Source organism: Ostrinia furnacalis, unplaced genomic scaffold (genome assembly GCF_004193835.3).
Source record: "Ostrinia furnacalis isolate ACB-3 unplaced genomic scaffold, ASM419383v2 OfSCF2912, whole genome shotgun sequence".
Lineage (NCBI taxonomy): Eukaryota > Metazoa > Arthropoda > Insecta > Lepidoptera > Crambidae > Ostrinia > Ostrinia furnacalis.
This window is the reverse complement of record NW_021133151.1, coordinates 203016-217784: the sequence shown is the minus strand read 5'-3', so window position 1 is coordinate 217784 and position 14769 is coordinate 203016. Positions and strand designations below refer to the sequence as shown.

Genomic DNA, 14769 nt, shown 5'->3' with positions numbered 1-14769 from the left:
GTGGTCTGCGCCTAGTCTAAGAACCGCCCATCGCCGGACCACATGGAAACTGGCTAGTCACCAAATGCCCTAAAGATTTAAACTATAGTCTGGTCCGGGAGCACGTAGAATTTTGTCCAATGACCCCAAGCTACCCATCCTTACCGCTCGCGCGTAATTAAAATTATATTGCTATCGCGACTGTGGGACGGGCGCCCGCAGTGAGTGTGCGAGCGCGATAGCAACATAATTACGCGCGAGCGATAAGGATGGGTAGCTTGGGGTCATTTGACAAAATTCTACGTACTCCCGGACCAGACTATACCTAAATATTATAAATACGTTCAATATTATTTGATAAGTAGTTTTTAATGTTTATTTTTCGACAGAAACCTACTCATGGGTTGACTAAAATTATGCGGGTTTTTAAAATTGAATCTAAAATTATTGTGTGATACGATTTCGATTACCGTGCGTTGCGCATTGCGTCCGCGGACGGCGTGCACTTATCTCTTAGTAATGTACTGCCTTTAATTAGACAGTGGATCAATCGGTCAGCAATTAATATTTTGAACAATGTTAAATGCCTCGTTGTAATAGTTCGCACAGCGCGAGTTGAGGCGATCAACACAAGCAAAGATTTGTGTATAGCCTGACCAGGAACATAAAAACCCTGGCATAGAGGCGCGTCAATTGCATTTGATAGTGCAACACTGAGTACAGTCGTACCTGTGTTAAATTAATAGGCTAACTTTATGTATCAGGATTCAGGATTACGGGCTAATTTGATATTTTCATAAATTAACGAAAAAATATTATTATAGGTAACCTGGTTTAAATAAATTAAATGAAACCATCAATCGAGCTAGTAGGATTTATTTTATTATTCATCAATAATCAAATTCAGAACTTGAATATTCAACTGCAATGTCTGCTCATGAACGCTTCAAACTCGGTACTTCTTTCCCAATTCCATAAAATTCAACACTTAGAAAGTGACAAAAAAATTTAAAATAGGTAGTTGAAATAAACCACAGCTAATTTTCATAGTGGACTGTACTATGCGATAAACATGTCAGTCAATTTGACAACCTTTGTCGGAAACATTATTCAATGAAAATATTGTCCGAACCCTTAGTATTTCTCTTCGACAAATACTTTAACACATTGTAAACCACTTTTCTTTCACGACTATAAAAAGATTTTAGCAATTTAATTCACAAAATCAATTGCGCACATTTAAAATAAAGTTTGTTTACACTTTGACAGCAATAGACTGACATGCAAGGTGACATGACAATGAAGTTTTCAGTTACTGTTGCCATTAAAAGAAATTAGTACCATTAGTTTTCCGCAACATGGCGAGGGTTTTTATGTTCCTGGTCAGGCTATATATTTTATTATGTAATATGCAAAAGCGTGGTAGATAGTGTATTCGATATTTGAATGTGTTAGACTAAGAGCTAGTGAACGCCAGACCTACGTCATTTTATAAAAGCCGAGTTTGTCAGCGTATGCTCCCAATATACGTGTTTGGGTCATCGTCGCTTTGGCAGATATCCTAAAAAACTGGCAAGGAGTTGGAACTGTCAAAACTATCTGGCTGATGAGGAAACTACGATAGGAAGTTGTTTCCACATCAGCCAGATAGTTTTGGATGGATTAGTTTTTTTTATTAGGAGAGCTGCCAAAGCAACGATGACCCAAACTTCATGATTCACCAGCATTCTAACCTATATTGGGAGCATACGCTGACAAACTTTCAGCTTTTATAAAATGACGTAGGTCTGGCGTTCACTAGCTCTTAGGCCCAGAACAGACGGTGAAACGCAACTGCAACGAAACTGCAACTGCTAGTTACATTTGAGTTGCATCTAAGTTTCTGCCATAGCGTCCGTTGAGAGACCATACATGACGCAACCAGTTTGAAACTTTCAATTTCAGTTTCATTCATCAGAATTATCAGAAAGTTGCAGTTTCGTTGCAGTTGCGTTTCACCGTCTGTTCTGGGCCTTAGTCTATATTGTGTGCTACGTCAGTGCGAGTCCCTTGTTCGCCTCAACTTTCGTTAGGCGACGTATACATGTCTTGAAGTTACTTTATTAAGTTTAGTTGCATAAATGACACAAGACAGCTGGTCTGTTAGATTATGTATAACATGTGATGTGGTGATTGTTTTTATGCCATTTATGGGACTGTAACCTAGGTAGGGTAGGTACGTCTTTGATTTTTTATAAGGGCTCTTACACATAAACACCGTTACGATATGACGTCACGTCGTGCTACGATGCGGAAATGATGCAGTCATTTCCGTATAATATCAACGCAATGTCTATAATTTGTGAATATTGAAAGAATGCACAATGAGTTTCTAAGATACGGCATCTTAGCGTGTTTATGTGTAAGAGCCCTAACGCAAGTAGTCACGTAATTTCGTAAAGAACAGGTATTCTATGGCGGACTTCCGTGAAAAATCTTAATTATGTGGCAGATAATTATAATTATTTTATTATTGATTACCGAATAAAGACTTCTAATCATTCATTCTATTATTTTTATACGACTTTTTTCATAATCAACACGAAAGATAATTTAAATGGACATAATCGATAACTTCAGCCTAATCGAACTTTGTCTAATACAAAAGGTAAATAAAAAAGCATTTTCGTAAAACATAAAATTAATATATTACTCTAAATACAACATCCTAGAAAACAAACTTTCTCATACTACATAACCAACGCATACATAAGTATTAAGCACACATACACATAAAATGGGCTGATATGCTGAAAAATTGGGATAGTAGACATTTAAAAGCAGCCCTATAATTTTAAGTATGAGATTTCATACAAAAACGAGTAAAAATCCGATTTTGTATGAATTCTCACACATACAAATATCTTTAAAAGATCTCGTAATAAAGCGATAGTAACAACTATAAAGTAATATGATTCTTGTTCAACTATAAAATATAATTTTCTATATCCATTTTATATTTGTGATTCACTTTTACACTTACAAATAAATTAAGTTTTTAATGCCAGTGCTAAATACATAGCAGACAATACATAATAAAACCTACTCATATAAGATTAACATCAAATATTGCAGAGATTATATCATTGATTTTATATATCTTTATAAAATATACAGGGTGACTGGAACTGAACCCGCCATAGCTAATACGCGTATAGAGGAGGTCATTTGCTAATTATTGAACCTTACTTTCTATGACTAAAGTTTTATAGTTTAGGAGATATTACAATTTTTATACTTGTTTCAGATTTTCCCGATATTTGACCTAAAAACTGCTTAAATTTTTTTTCTCGCATGATTTTAACCGATTTTTTTATTTGATACTAATATCGAATAAACCTTTAGTCAAATAAAATAAATTTCAGATCTAGATAATGATTTAAAAACTAGTTACGAGCCGCCAAAGTTCAACAAAAGTACAAACCACGATAAAAAATTCAAATTCGATTTCGATTTAAGAAAAAACTAATGGTGATAATGGATTGCCAATGATCTTAAAAATATATCTACCTTCTCTTCTTTCCAATGACATATCACACGTAGTAATTAGATATTGAAATTAATAAAAATTCAAAGTTTATGGAAGAAAATGGAGTAATTTACGAAAATTATCCATACAAATTTTCTTCAAACAACTCATAGTTTCTGCTATACTCCTTTTCATAACTATTTTCGTGGTTTTTTTTTAAATGAATTTAAAAATAATAATCACATTATAAAGAAAAAAAAATTCCAAAAATTCAAAATCAACTTTGTATGGATAATTTTTGTATTATTACTCCATTTTCTTCCATAAACTTTGAATTTTTGATAAATTTCAATATCCAATTACAACGTGTGATATATCATTGGAAAGCAGAGAAGCTGGAGATATTTTTAAGATTATTGGCAATCCATTATCACCATTAATTTTTGTTTCGATCGAATTTGAAGTAGAATTTTTTAACGTGGTTTGTACTTTTGTTGAACTTTGGCGGCTCGTAACTAGCTATTCAATCATTATCTGGATCAGAAATTTATTTTATTTGAATAAAGACATATTCGATATTAATATCAAATAAAAAAAACTGTTGAAATCACGCGAGAAAAAAAATTGAAGCAGTTTTTAGGTCAAATTTCGGAAAAATCTGAAAAAAGTATAAAAATTGACATATCTCCTAAACTATAAAACTTTTGCCATAGAAAGTAAGGTTCAATAATTAGCAAATGACCTCCTCTATACGCCTATTAGCTATGGCGGGTTCAGTTCCAGTCACCCATAAGTTTCCAACATCTTAAAACGGCTTCAATATTTTATTATTGTTTGAACATTTTGTTTCACTGAGTTCGGTATTGCTATTAAAATGTTTGTATAAATTTCATAAAGCATAACATTTTAATGTTTTAAATATTTATCATAAATATGTTTCGGCTAACGTTGTCATTTCAAGCTTTACATGGCGGGTCCAGGGTACTTTCTTTGTGACATGTCTTTCAAGAGATTTTTGTTCGTAAACCAGTCAATTATGAACAATAACAATCATGTCATTTTTATACGTTTTTATAATCAGAAAATGACTGTAGTTCTTGGATCACACGGATCACACCCTAGTTGTTTTCCAAACCGTATCATCATTTACAATTAGTGTCCGACCGAATATGGATTTTCAACCGAAAACGGAAACGAAAACGAAGCTTCGGCTGCAGTCTCATTTTCGGCCGAAAACGAAAACGAAAACGAAAATGACCTTCAACTCTCAAATTTCAATCTGAAATTATGTAAAAACTTTGAAAACCGTTAATGTTTTGACCAAAAACATAATGACGTTTGACAGTTGATTTTGATAAGGATTGATTAAAGAAAACCGGAAAACCTTGGGGGAGGCCTTTGTCCAGCAGTGGACGTCATTTGGCTGAAAACGAACGAACGAAAGAAAACCGGCATTAAAACACAAAAAAATAATTATGAATTCTTAGTAGAATATTATTTCCGGTGTATAATGAAATATTGGGAAGTGAAGAAGAAATAAAGGGTGTCCAGTGGGAATTTTTCAACTTCAAAAATAAATACAAATAAATTAATGATTTTTTATTATTTATTACTAATGCAAAGTGGAGTTTAACAATGCGGATTTAATTTTTTATAGGCAATGTCTTTTAAATGATGCCCGTTTTACTATAGGCACTCTCACAGCTGGACCCTTACATTCGCAACTATGCGAGAGCAAATCGCGCTAATAATTTTCCTGCAACTTCACGGCGGATATTTTCTTACAGAACCTGATTTATTTAAGGATTCTTTGCTGTAAACATTTGACTTGAGATATCCCCACAAGAAAAAGTCGCATGGTGTGAGATCTGGTGACCGAAGCAGCTAGGGTATGTCCCTGTACTTGCTGATCATTTATTTGAAAAAAAAAAAATAGTCCTCAGTGTCTCCATCGAGGTACTCTCCGTGTGTGGTGAGACACCTTCTTGCTGAAATAGAGTTACGTAGTTGACCGGGATGCAGTTGTGGTATCAGACATTCATCGATCATTTGACAATACATTTCAAATACTTATTGTTCAACTGCGAACGCTCTGTAGGCTCCCGACCAGTGAGTAGTGACTCATGGCGTATTTCAAATCCGCATAAGACTCTATTTTGAAACAATTAAACTTTATGAAAACTCTTTGGTTTTATTTGTATTCAATTTTGAACTTGGAAAATTATCTCTGGACACCCTTTACAACGTAACCTCACTTCACAACTTCAAAAGAGTGTGACAATACCGCGTCCGTTCAAGTCTGATTGGAACCATGAGTGCACCAGATTCACTCCCGAAGATATCGGAACGATAAACGTCACCATCTTATTCACGTATTTCTGATATTCGGTTTGGCCGAAGCTTCGGCTGGTTTTTGGCCGAAAACGAAAATATGGCCGAATGTCCATTTTTTGGCCGAAAATGGCCGAAAACGAAAACGAAAACGAATATTCGGTCGGTCACTATTTACAATACCCGGCGACAATAATATTGCACATCGACCTTAAGAAAGAGAAATCGGCTAATTTCGGTTTCGTAGAGCGTTATCTCTGTCGAACAACGACTGACAATGACGTTTTGTCAAAGTGTAAACAAACTTTATTTTAAATGTGTGAAAATTATTTTGTGAATTATTTTGCTAAATTTTTTTTATAGTCGTTAAACAAAAGTCGTTCACAATATGTTAAGTATATGTCGAAGAGAAATACTAAGGGTTCGGACAATATTTTCATTGAATAATGTTTTGTCAATGACGTTTTATCAATCGTATAGGTAGTGTGCGACAGAGATAACGCTCAACGAGCCGAAATTAACCGATTGTCTCTTTCCAAAGGTCGATGTGCAATATTTATTGCCGGGTACTGTACTATTCTCTTGTCATTTTGACTGACACCTGACATTCTTATCCTCCCCCCATTTCGTTTCTCTCTTTTCACTCTTGCGTCCCGCAAAAAACCGATCCGTTCGAATTTTTAATTCAAATTTCAAACACATTTGCATATTCACACGACAGACCATGGATTTCCATGGGAAAGTGTTAATTTCATAATTATCACCCTTTTATACCTATGTTTATGAATTATTAAATGATTTGATTTAAAGAGGGCCCTTAGACAACGTAATAAGTTTGAAACATCTTACGAAATAGATACATCTCCCTTTGACCCGCCCACTCTACAATTTAGAAGTTAGCCTTAAGGAAGTTGATCAGCCCGTTGGTAGACGCGTCGTGGGAGCTGACTGGGCTCGCATCCTGGAGCTCAGGCTCGATGGCCTTGGCGAGTTGCTTGCCGAGCTCCACACCCCATTGGTCGAAGGAGTTGATGTCCCAGATGATGCCTTGGGTGAAGATCTTGTGCTCGTACATTGCTGGGAAAATAAGGTAAATTATATTATAGTTCTTGCAACCAGAGTAAATACAAATGAGTAGGTCATCTTCATAGAAACGCACCGAGCGCGGTTTGTATGTGAGCGCGCCAATAGTCAATACGTATGCGGCGCGCACGCACACACTGACAAAATTTAGCGTGGTGTACGGGGTTACTCATTTGTATTTACTCTGTTGCAACTCACGAAGGCTAGTGAGCTTTACTTGTGTGTGTACGTGTACATGCACATAACGATAGTCTATCAACGCTATCTATCAAAACTTGGAAAACTAACAGTAGCGAGCCACCACACATGTAAAGCTCACTCGCCTTCGTGAATTGCAACAACTACGAGTATACGATAGTCAACGTCAGGAAGAGCTTTGGACCATTGAGATTCGTGTGCAAACACGCAACTTACTATTTTGTGCTATTAGATAAGTAATAAACATATAAAGCACTTAATGTATAGTTTAGCTACAGTAGGCTACTGGTTAACACTCCTTTTTCATATTCAATCCAAATCCGTCCGTCAACTGTTAAATTTTCATCTGTTTTTGGTCAAAATATCCACGGTAGTTGATGTCTTTACACTGTAACAGACTATTTTAACAATTTGAAAATTGTGGATATTTAATCGATATTGTTCATTCAAACAGATCCAAATTTGACAGTTGATGGACTGATTTGGATTGAATATGGAAAGCGGGCGTGGATATCATAGCTTGATATTGATATCATGTAGAAGAATCTTGGACGAATAAACCACTGGACGCGTAACGAGTGACGTTTTCGTCTTTACCCCGCTAGCACTTACCAAGGCTAAATTAGCCGTGGTAAATGTTGTCAGGTTGTCACTTTGTCAGTATGACGCGAGCTCTCGAAGAGTAAAAATATCACGAAAAATGGGTAAATGCGCCGTACTTTATTGCAAAAATTATTCCAGTCGCACAAAAAATGTTTCTTATCACGCGTAAGTACATTTTAAATCTATTATAGTAGCTATTTTTTCGTAAAATAAATAAAACTTAATATGTAAACAAAATATGATTACGTCATTTTGAAAAGTACTCATTGTACATGTAAATGCTTAAAACATGTAGCATGTTTAATTTGGTTGGATTATAGGTTTCATTCATTCTCATTTTTTATGACGTAAAGGGCTTGAAAAATGTCGATAAGTTTATCGATATACCAAACAAACTGAAACTGAAATTATTCAAATTAACTTGTTTATTGCTTTACGAATTTGATAATGATAACACAGCAAAAAAATATTTCACCTTAATTAACGAAACTTTCAATATTAAATCAATCCATAATTCATTTATCTCGTTAGGTTCATTCATTCATTCATTTGCATAACTATCGATAAAAATTTACGATCTTTTCCCAGCACTAAATGTCATTATTTGACAATTGTCAAACCTCTCCCCCCGCAAAAAGTGGTTGATCGTGTTTCCTTAGAAATCTTGTAGGTTTCGTGTCCAGTGGTTTATTCGTCCAAGAGAAGAATTATCTACGAGCAAGAATTCGTGGATAAAAGTTTTACAAAAAAATCTCACCAATCATTGACGACGAGCGAGTTGGTGGGCCGGTTGCCCTTGAACACCTTATGAGGGCATCCAGCGCCTTTTTCACCTTTCCACCTGTCCACCTTGTGGGTTGTTGGTGGAAGTGATACTTTGGCAAAAGCTATTTAATCATCATCATCATCATTTCAGCCATAGGACGTCCACTGCTGAACATAGGCCTCCCCTAATGCTTTCCACGTTGATCGATTGGTAGCGGGCTGCGTCCAGCGCTTCCCTGCTACCTTTACGATGTCGTCGGTCCAACTTGTAGGTGCTAAAGCTATTTAATAAGTCTCACCAATCATAGCGCCAAGGGTGAAGGGCGTGACCTTCTTGACGACGATCGAATTGGTGGGCCGGTTGCCCTTGAACACCTTGTGGGGTAGAATCTTGGCCACGGCCTCCGGAGCCATGCCTGACTTCTCCAGCTCGGCTTTAGCCTGGAGAAAGAAACGTTATACTTGGGGTATTTCAATATTACAGGGTGTTAGGTAAATAGGTATATGAGCCGACACTAGCCCATGTTAACATGGTCATATAAATGGTATGGTGAAGTCAGAAATCTGATATAATCATTTTATTTTTTTTAATTTTCATACAAAATAAATTTTATAAAATCCGATTTGTATGAAAAATAAAACAATTAAAATGAAGATATCAATTTTCTGACTTCACCATACCATTTATATGACCATGTTAACATGGGCTAGTGTCGGCTCATATACCCATTTACCTAACACCCTGTATACTGCGATTTAAACGCCAGACGGTGCATCGTCGCAAGATTTTAAACTGATATGCACGATTTGTGTATGTCAGTGCATGTGACACGACTAAGTAGAATGATTAGATACATTTAAAATGTAATAGAACAATATCTATATATATAAAAGAAAGTCGTGTTAGTTACTTCGCTTATAACTCAAGAACGGCTAAATCGATTTAGCTGAAAATTGTCAGGGAGGTAGTTTAGAGCCAGGAGAAGGACATAGGATACTTTTTATCCCGTTATTTATTGCCATTAAGGCGGAACAAAGTTCGCCGGGTCAGCTAGTATTCAATATATTTATTGCATTCCATGCACTGAATGTGCAAACCGCACGAAGCCATAATCTAACAAAAAAAAACAATACGTGTATGACATTTAGGGCACATCCAAATTAGATGCGTGGGGAAGCGCTGCAGTAGCAGCACTATAGCGTAATTTAAAGGCGCTCTTACAGAACGCTCATGCAAACGTAGACACTTGTGTCTTAAACTAGCGGCCGCCCGCGACTTCGTACGCGTGGATTCCGTTTTACCCCCTTAGGGGTGGAGTTTCGTAAAATCCTTTCTTAGCGGATGGCTACGTCACCTTTGAGTTATGATTATTTAGATGGAATATAATGTACTTATGGCCATATAAAGAAATTATGTCAAACTTACCTCCTCTGAGCTCTTCCCCTTCATAAGCGCTTCAGTCTGAGCCAAGAAGTTAGCGAGCAGGATCTTGTGGTGCACGCCGCCCGATATCGGGTTGTGTGTTTGCGCTGGCGCGATGAAGTCGCACGGGATCAGCCTGGGATGAAACGGGCTCGGTCAGTATGGTATTAAAATTTTCTAACGTTGAGATCTCAAATAATTTTTTTAAGTAGCTCAGATGGTGAGAGAAGCCGCCAGGCAAGCGAAAGGTCGACGGATTCCCACTTTAGGCAATTAGATTTTTTCAAGTTATTTAAAAATTATTTATTAATTAAATATCAATATGTGAATTACGTAGTGGGATGTGTTACCACATAAATAATACACAAGTCTAGTAGACAAGTTAATTTCTGTAACACATTTGTTTGTAATTCCTAAAATAAATAAATAAAATGGTCGCATAGTGTCCTTTGAGCATTGAAGTCATGGGTCAATTTACAAACAACTTCTTTAAAGAATACATAATAATTCCAGGCCTGAACACTGAAGTGAATTAGTTTTTATTAAGCTGTGAAATTATATTTTTTGTAGCGCTGACATTGTCAGTTAATTGATGTCGGGAACTGGTGACCTAATGGACCGGTTTTCCTTACAAAATTCTATGGGAGTCGCGTTTTGACAGTTCATAAGAAGTATGTCAACTGATTGACGTGTCAACTACCATAGGGTATGGTCAATAGTGACCTAGATTTCTACTATACTATTGTGTTTGTTTGGTCGTAGTATACAAAATACGAGTCTCTATGTACTGGACTTTAGAGACGTACTGTTCACGAGCCTTTTATCAAATGATGAGTAAGAATAATAATACTTTATTCAGCATAAAAAAATACAGTACATGACATTAACCTAAAAGCTATGCTGACGAGGCGTCCGCTCAGAAATATTCGCGACATAACAAGCGCCATGTCGAGAAACTGGTTTTCTATGATGACGTCATAGGTCCCTCACCTCGTGCCCTGGTGTATGAGCTGGTAGAAGGCGTGCTGCCCGTTGGTGCCGGGTTCTCCCCACACGATGGGTCCAGTAGAGTAGTCCACTTGTTCACCAGAACGCGTGACGTATTTCCCGTTGCTCTCCATGTCGCCTTGCTGGAAGTACGCTGCGAATCTGCAATAGAAAGATATTTGATGCACATCACACGAAATTGAGAGTAAGAAAAACAAAAATGGAAAACAGATTATTGAGTATTAGCCTCCACCAGTTGGCGCCACTGTACAATAAGGTACTGTCACTTGCTGGCGACAGGGGCGCCAACTGGCGAGTGCTGAGGCAGTAGGAAGATTATTGCATCTTCATTCGCCAGGATGGCGCCACTGTAGACTAAAAACTTATCATTCGCCAGTGGTGCCAACTGTTACAAACTGTGCCAAAGTATAAACGATAGCTCTCATTTAGGAAATCTTATCGAAAAACCATCGATTTCTCTCCGTTGCATTTATACTTATTTCACATCCTGTAAATTATCAATAGATCAAGAAAGTGAACTCAGTTTCTTCCACCACTTCATCTCAGCATCAGTCGATTATGTTGTCCCGAACAAATAGCTTATTTTACCACTAGGTCGACATATTATAGGCAAAATTACTAACTACAGTATAAAAATTCCAGTAGTACCACCTGAGTACCGAGAGGGCAAAAGCTACTATTATATGTATTATTGATTGTATTTACCTGTGCAGATACTGATCGTAGGGCAGGAGAGCGTGAGTCTCCGCTCCGTAGAAGTTGGAATACCACACGCCCAGCAAAGCCAGGATCACCGGCGCCTGGGAACAACGAGATTGCGAACATTTTTATTAGGAAAAAGGAGACCTCACTTACTTACCTCAACAAGGTTACTAAGTTTTAAGCACTGTATTTAGTTATAAGACCTTATGTATGTAAAGAAAAATATAATTTTCTTTAACTATTTCAAGTTTCTTGCGGGCAAACATCTTTAAGCCAGACCGTGACATTTAAAAAATGAATTTGTAATCTATGGTAGGAAAAGTCTATGGCCATAACCTAAAAAGCGTCTCGTACCTCTGAAAAAACAATATTTAATTTTATAGAATTGAAATACCAATTACAATTGGATATTCTATTTTATATTTTTCTTTACATGTACCTACACTTAGTGAGCAAATAAATGAATATGAATATGACTAGAGTTAGCACCGATTTCCAGTAAATCCGTATCCACACACATAATGTACAAAGAGTATGTAACTATGAGGCAGTTCATAATAATAATATTTAAGTTTGACACGTACAGTATTATGTATGACGTCAGTTACTTTACAAAACCAATTCAGGATCAAGTAAATTCTACAGAAAAATAGTTTTTTGTTCAGACAACGGCACGTCAAGCTAAACCCTGTAGCTCTTTTTTACTTGTGATAAGGGCGACTTTGCTACAAAAATGTAGTAGTAAGTAGAGGAGCGGAGAATTTTTTTAAATAACCAATCAGATTTCATCATTTCCACGTCTGTCAAACAAACAACCGCAACCGCTGTCAAAATCTGTAGAAAAATTCCTCCGTCCGACTTTTCTCCGCTCCGCCTTGGTGGAAATCAGGCCTCAGATGTGCTGTCGTTTGTACAGTCGCGGCATGAAAAGGTTCGTCACCTTAGTGTCGGTTTTCTCTTGCACTAGGTACTGTAAGAGTCAAACCTGCCAACATAACCGTGCAAGAAACAGTGCTGCTAACATTTAAATAAATATGACGTTTGCTAACGAATAAGGTTTTGCTTGTTTAATTTTCTATCCCATACAATGTTATAAAATGTAGTTTTTTTTATTTAATAGAAATAATAATGGCAGGTTGTACCAACAAGAAGGTTTTAGTTTATCAAGCATAATAATCTTGACAAGATAAATCGTCAAACAACTTTGATCTGAATAATTTTGAACTTTACTGACTGACGAACAGTTAAAGATTATTTTTTCTAACTCGAGATTATTCTGTAACATAGTTTCAAAAGGTAATATGTGCTCGCGATTCGTTGAAGGAATCAATTTGAAAACTGACGAACCTTTTCATTCCGTGACTGTACATAAAAATGCAATAGGAAAGTAAAATAAGTAAGTAATATTTTATTTTGACACCCTAGATGTGATTACTTACATTCTTCTCAAGAGGCGCCGTGGTGAAGTGGTTGTCCATGAAGCTAGCGCCTTCCAGAAGCTTCTCGAAGTTGTCGTAGCCCACGTACAGAGAGATGGACAGACCGATGGCCGACCACAGCGAGTACCTGCGGGTAGAAAGAAAATAAGACACAGATAACAGCCTAGTCTAGCTAACCAAGACACGCGGTAGTACGCCATGAAAAATAAGGGGTAACGCAACCAGGGTTCGAAAGGATAATTATCAATGATAATTATCACTATAATTATCTTGATAATAACAGATTAAATTATCAGTTGATAATAACAAAAAAATGCGCTCGTAAAAGTGAACTGTATTCGAAGTTTTCAAACTCGTATATCATAGCTTCATAACGATCACTCGTTAACTAGCGTAAAAATATTTATCTACTTTCCACAACGCTTTATGCGCCTAGCGATGGATAACTTGACAACAATCTGTAACCAAAAACATAAAGCAAAATTCTCAATGTAACATCAGAATTTCTTATGAAACAATATGACAAATGTATGTTACACTGTTGATAATTATCCGATAATTATCTGATAATTATCACGAAGCGTAATTATCTTGATAATTTCGAACCCTGAACGCAACCGAGGATTGGACTTGGCTAGTTTACTGTGTCCTAATTTTTCAATCGTCAGATATCTTTTAACTGAAGAATAACATTTTGACATATTTTCCCATACTAAAACTGTCAATGTGCCAAACTTATTCTTCAGTTAAAAGTTATCCGATGATTGAAAAATCAGCCCTGTGCAAAGAGTAATCAACAATAGGTAGGGTGATTTTCTGTATGCGTTATAATATTGATCTTTTTTTGTAAGATGTAACTCTTCTAAAAATTTGGTTTTTTATTTAAAAGTTTCCAAGTGAAATCTACAAGCATCCATTTCAATTCTTTTGTATCACTTTTTAAAAACTAATATTTGTCCATTTATTCTCATTTTCACATTTATTTTCAAGCGAAGTGAAGTGGGTGTCTTCTCTGTCCTTTCGCACAGTCGCGACAGCAATATAATTACTCGCGAGCGATAAGGATGGGTAACTTGAGGTCATTGTACGAAATTCTATCTGCTCGGCGATCATACTTCGAGTAACTTCGGCCAAGTTCGCGAGTAGTGCACCCGAAGTATTAAACATTTTACCAACCTGCCTCCAACCCAGTCCCAGAATCCGAACATGTTCTTGGGGTCGATTCCGAACGCGGTCACTTTCTCGCCGTTGGTCGACAGAGCCACGAAGTGCTTCGCTACGGCTGCCGGCTGTAAACGAAAATAAGTATCTAAGCTAAATCAATATGGATGGTTTTGGTAATTTCAAGTGAGGGTAGATAGATAAACTAACTGACAATCGGCTCAAAAAAAGCTAAACCTCTTTAATTTAATTGGAATTTGACCCTATGGACATCATTACTTTGCCATTTCAAAGAGGAATACAAATAACTCATAAAAATAGGCATTCCCATATTTACACTCTTCCCGAAGATGAGGTAAAAGGCAACTAATTACTAAGTGCGAATATCAGGTCTACCCAATCTGTCTGGCCAGCGCTCACATTGGCTGCTATTCTCTCCATCTGAGAAGTGTACACCAAACTCTCCATTTGAAAGAAAGAAAGAAAAATCTTTATTTGACAAAGTAAATAATAAATACATTCATACCATTTTAATAAATTATAAACATTACCTACATCAAAAGGAGAAA

The 14769-nt window shown here is 36.5% G+C and overlaps 1 protein-coding gene across 1 annotated transcript; it reads right to left on the bottom strand.

The window, feature by feature from the left end:
* Window positions 1-6394: 6394 nt before the first annotated feature.
* On the bottom strand, window positions 6395-14668 carry Pgi (glucose-6-phosphate isomerase). The gene is made up of 8 exons (XM_028310130.1): window positions 14621-14668; window positions 14216-14328; window positions 13040-13166; window positions 11604-11698; window positions 10881-11039; window positions 9894-10026; window positions 8767-8908; window positions 6395-6895 (listed from the first exon to the last, which is right to left on the bottom strand). Exons 1-8 carry the CDS (start codon window positions 14666-14668, stop codon window positions 6708-6710), a joined length of 1005 nt encoding a protein of 334 aa, XP_028165931.1. The 3' UTR covers window positions 6395-6707.
* Window positions 14669-14769: the final 101 nt, after the last annotated feature.

What these genes read in the sequence shown, in the direction of transcription:
- Pgi (XM_028310130.1), bottom strand. Translation starts at nt 14,668, where the DNA reads ATGGAGAGTTTGGTGTACACTTCTCAGATGGAGAGAATAGCAGCCAAT. An exon ending in AGGGGAAGAGCTCAGAGGAG is followed by an intron (nt 8,909 to 9,893) that starts GTAAGTTTGACA and finishes TTCTTTCTCCAG; the next exon opens with GCTAAAGCCGAGCTGGAGAA. An exon ending in CACCCTTGGCGCTATGATTG is followed by an intron (nt 6,896 to 8,766) that starts GTGAGACTTATT and finishes TTATTTTCCCAG; the next exon opens with CAATGTACGAGCACAAGATC.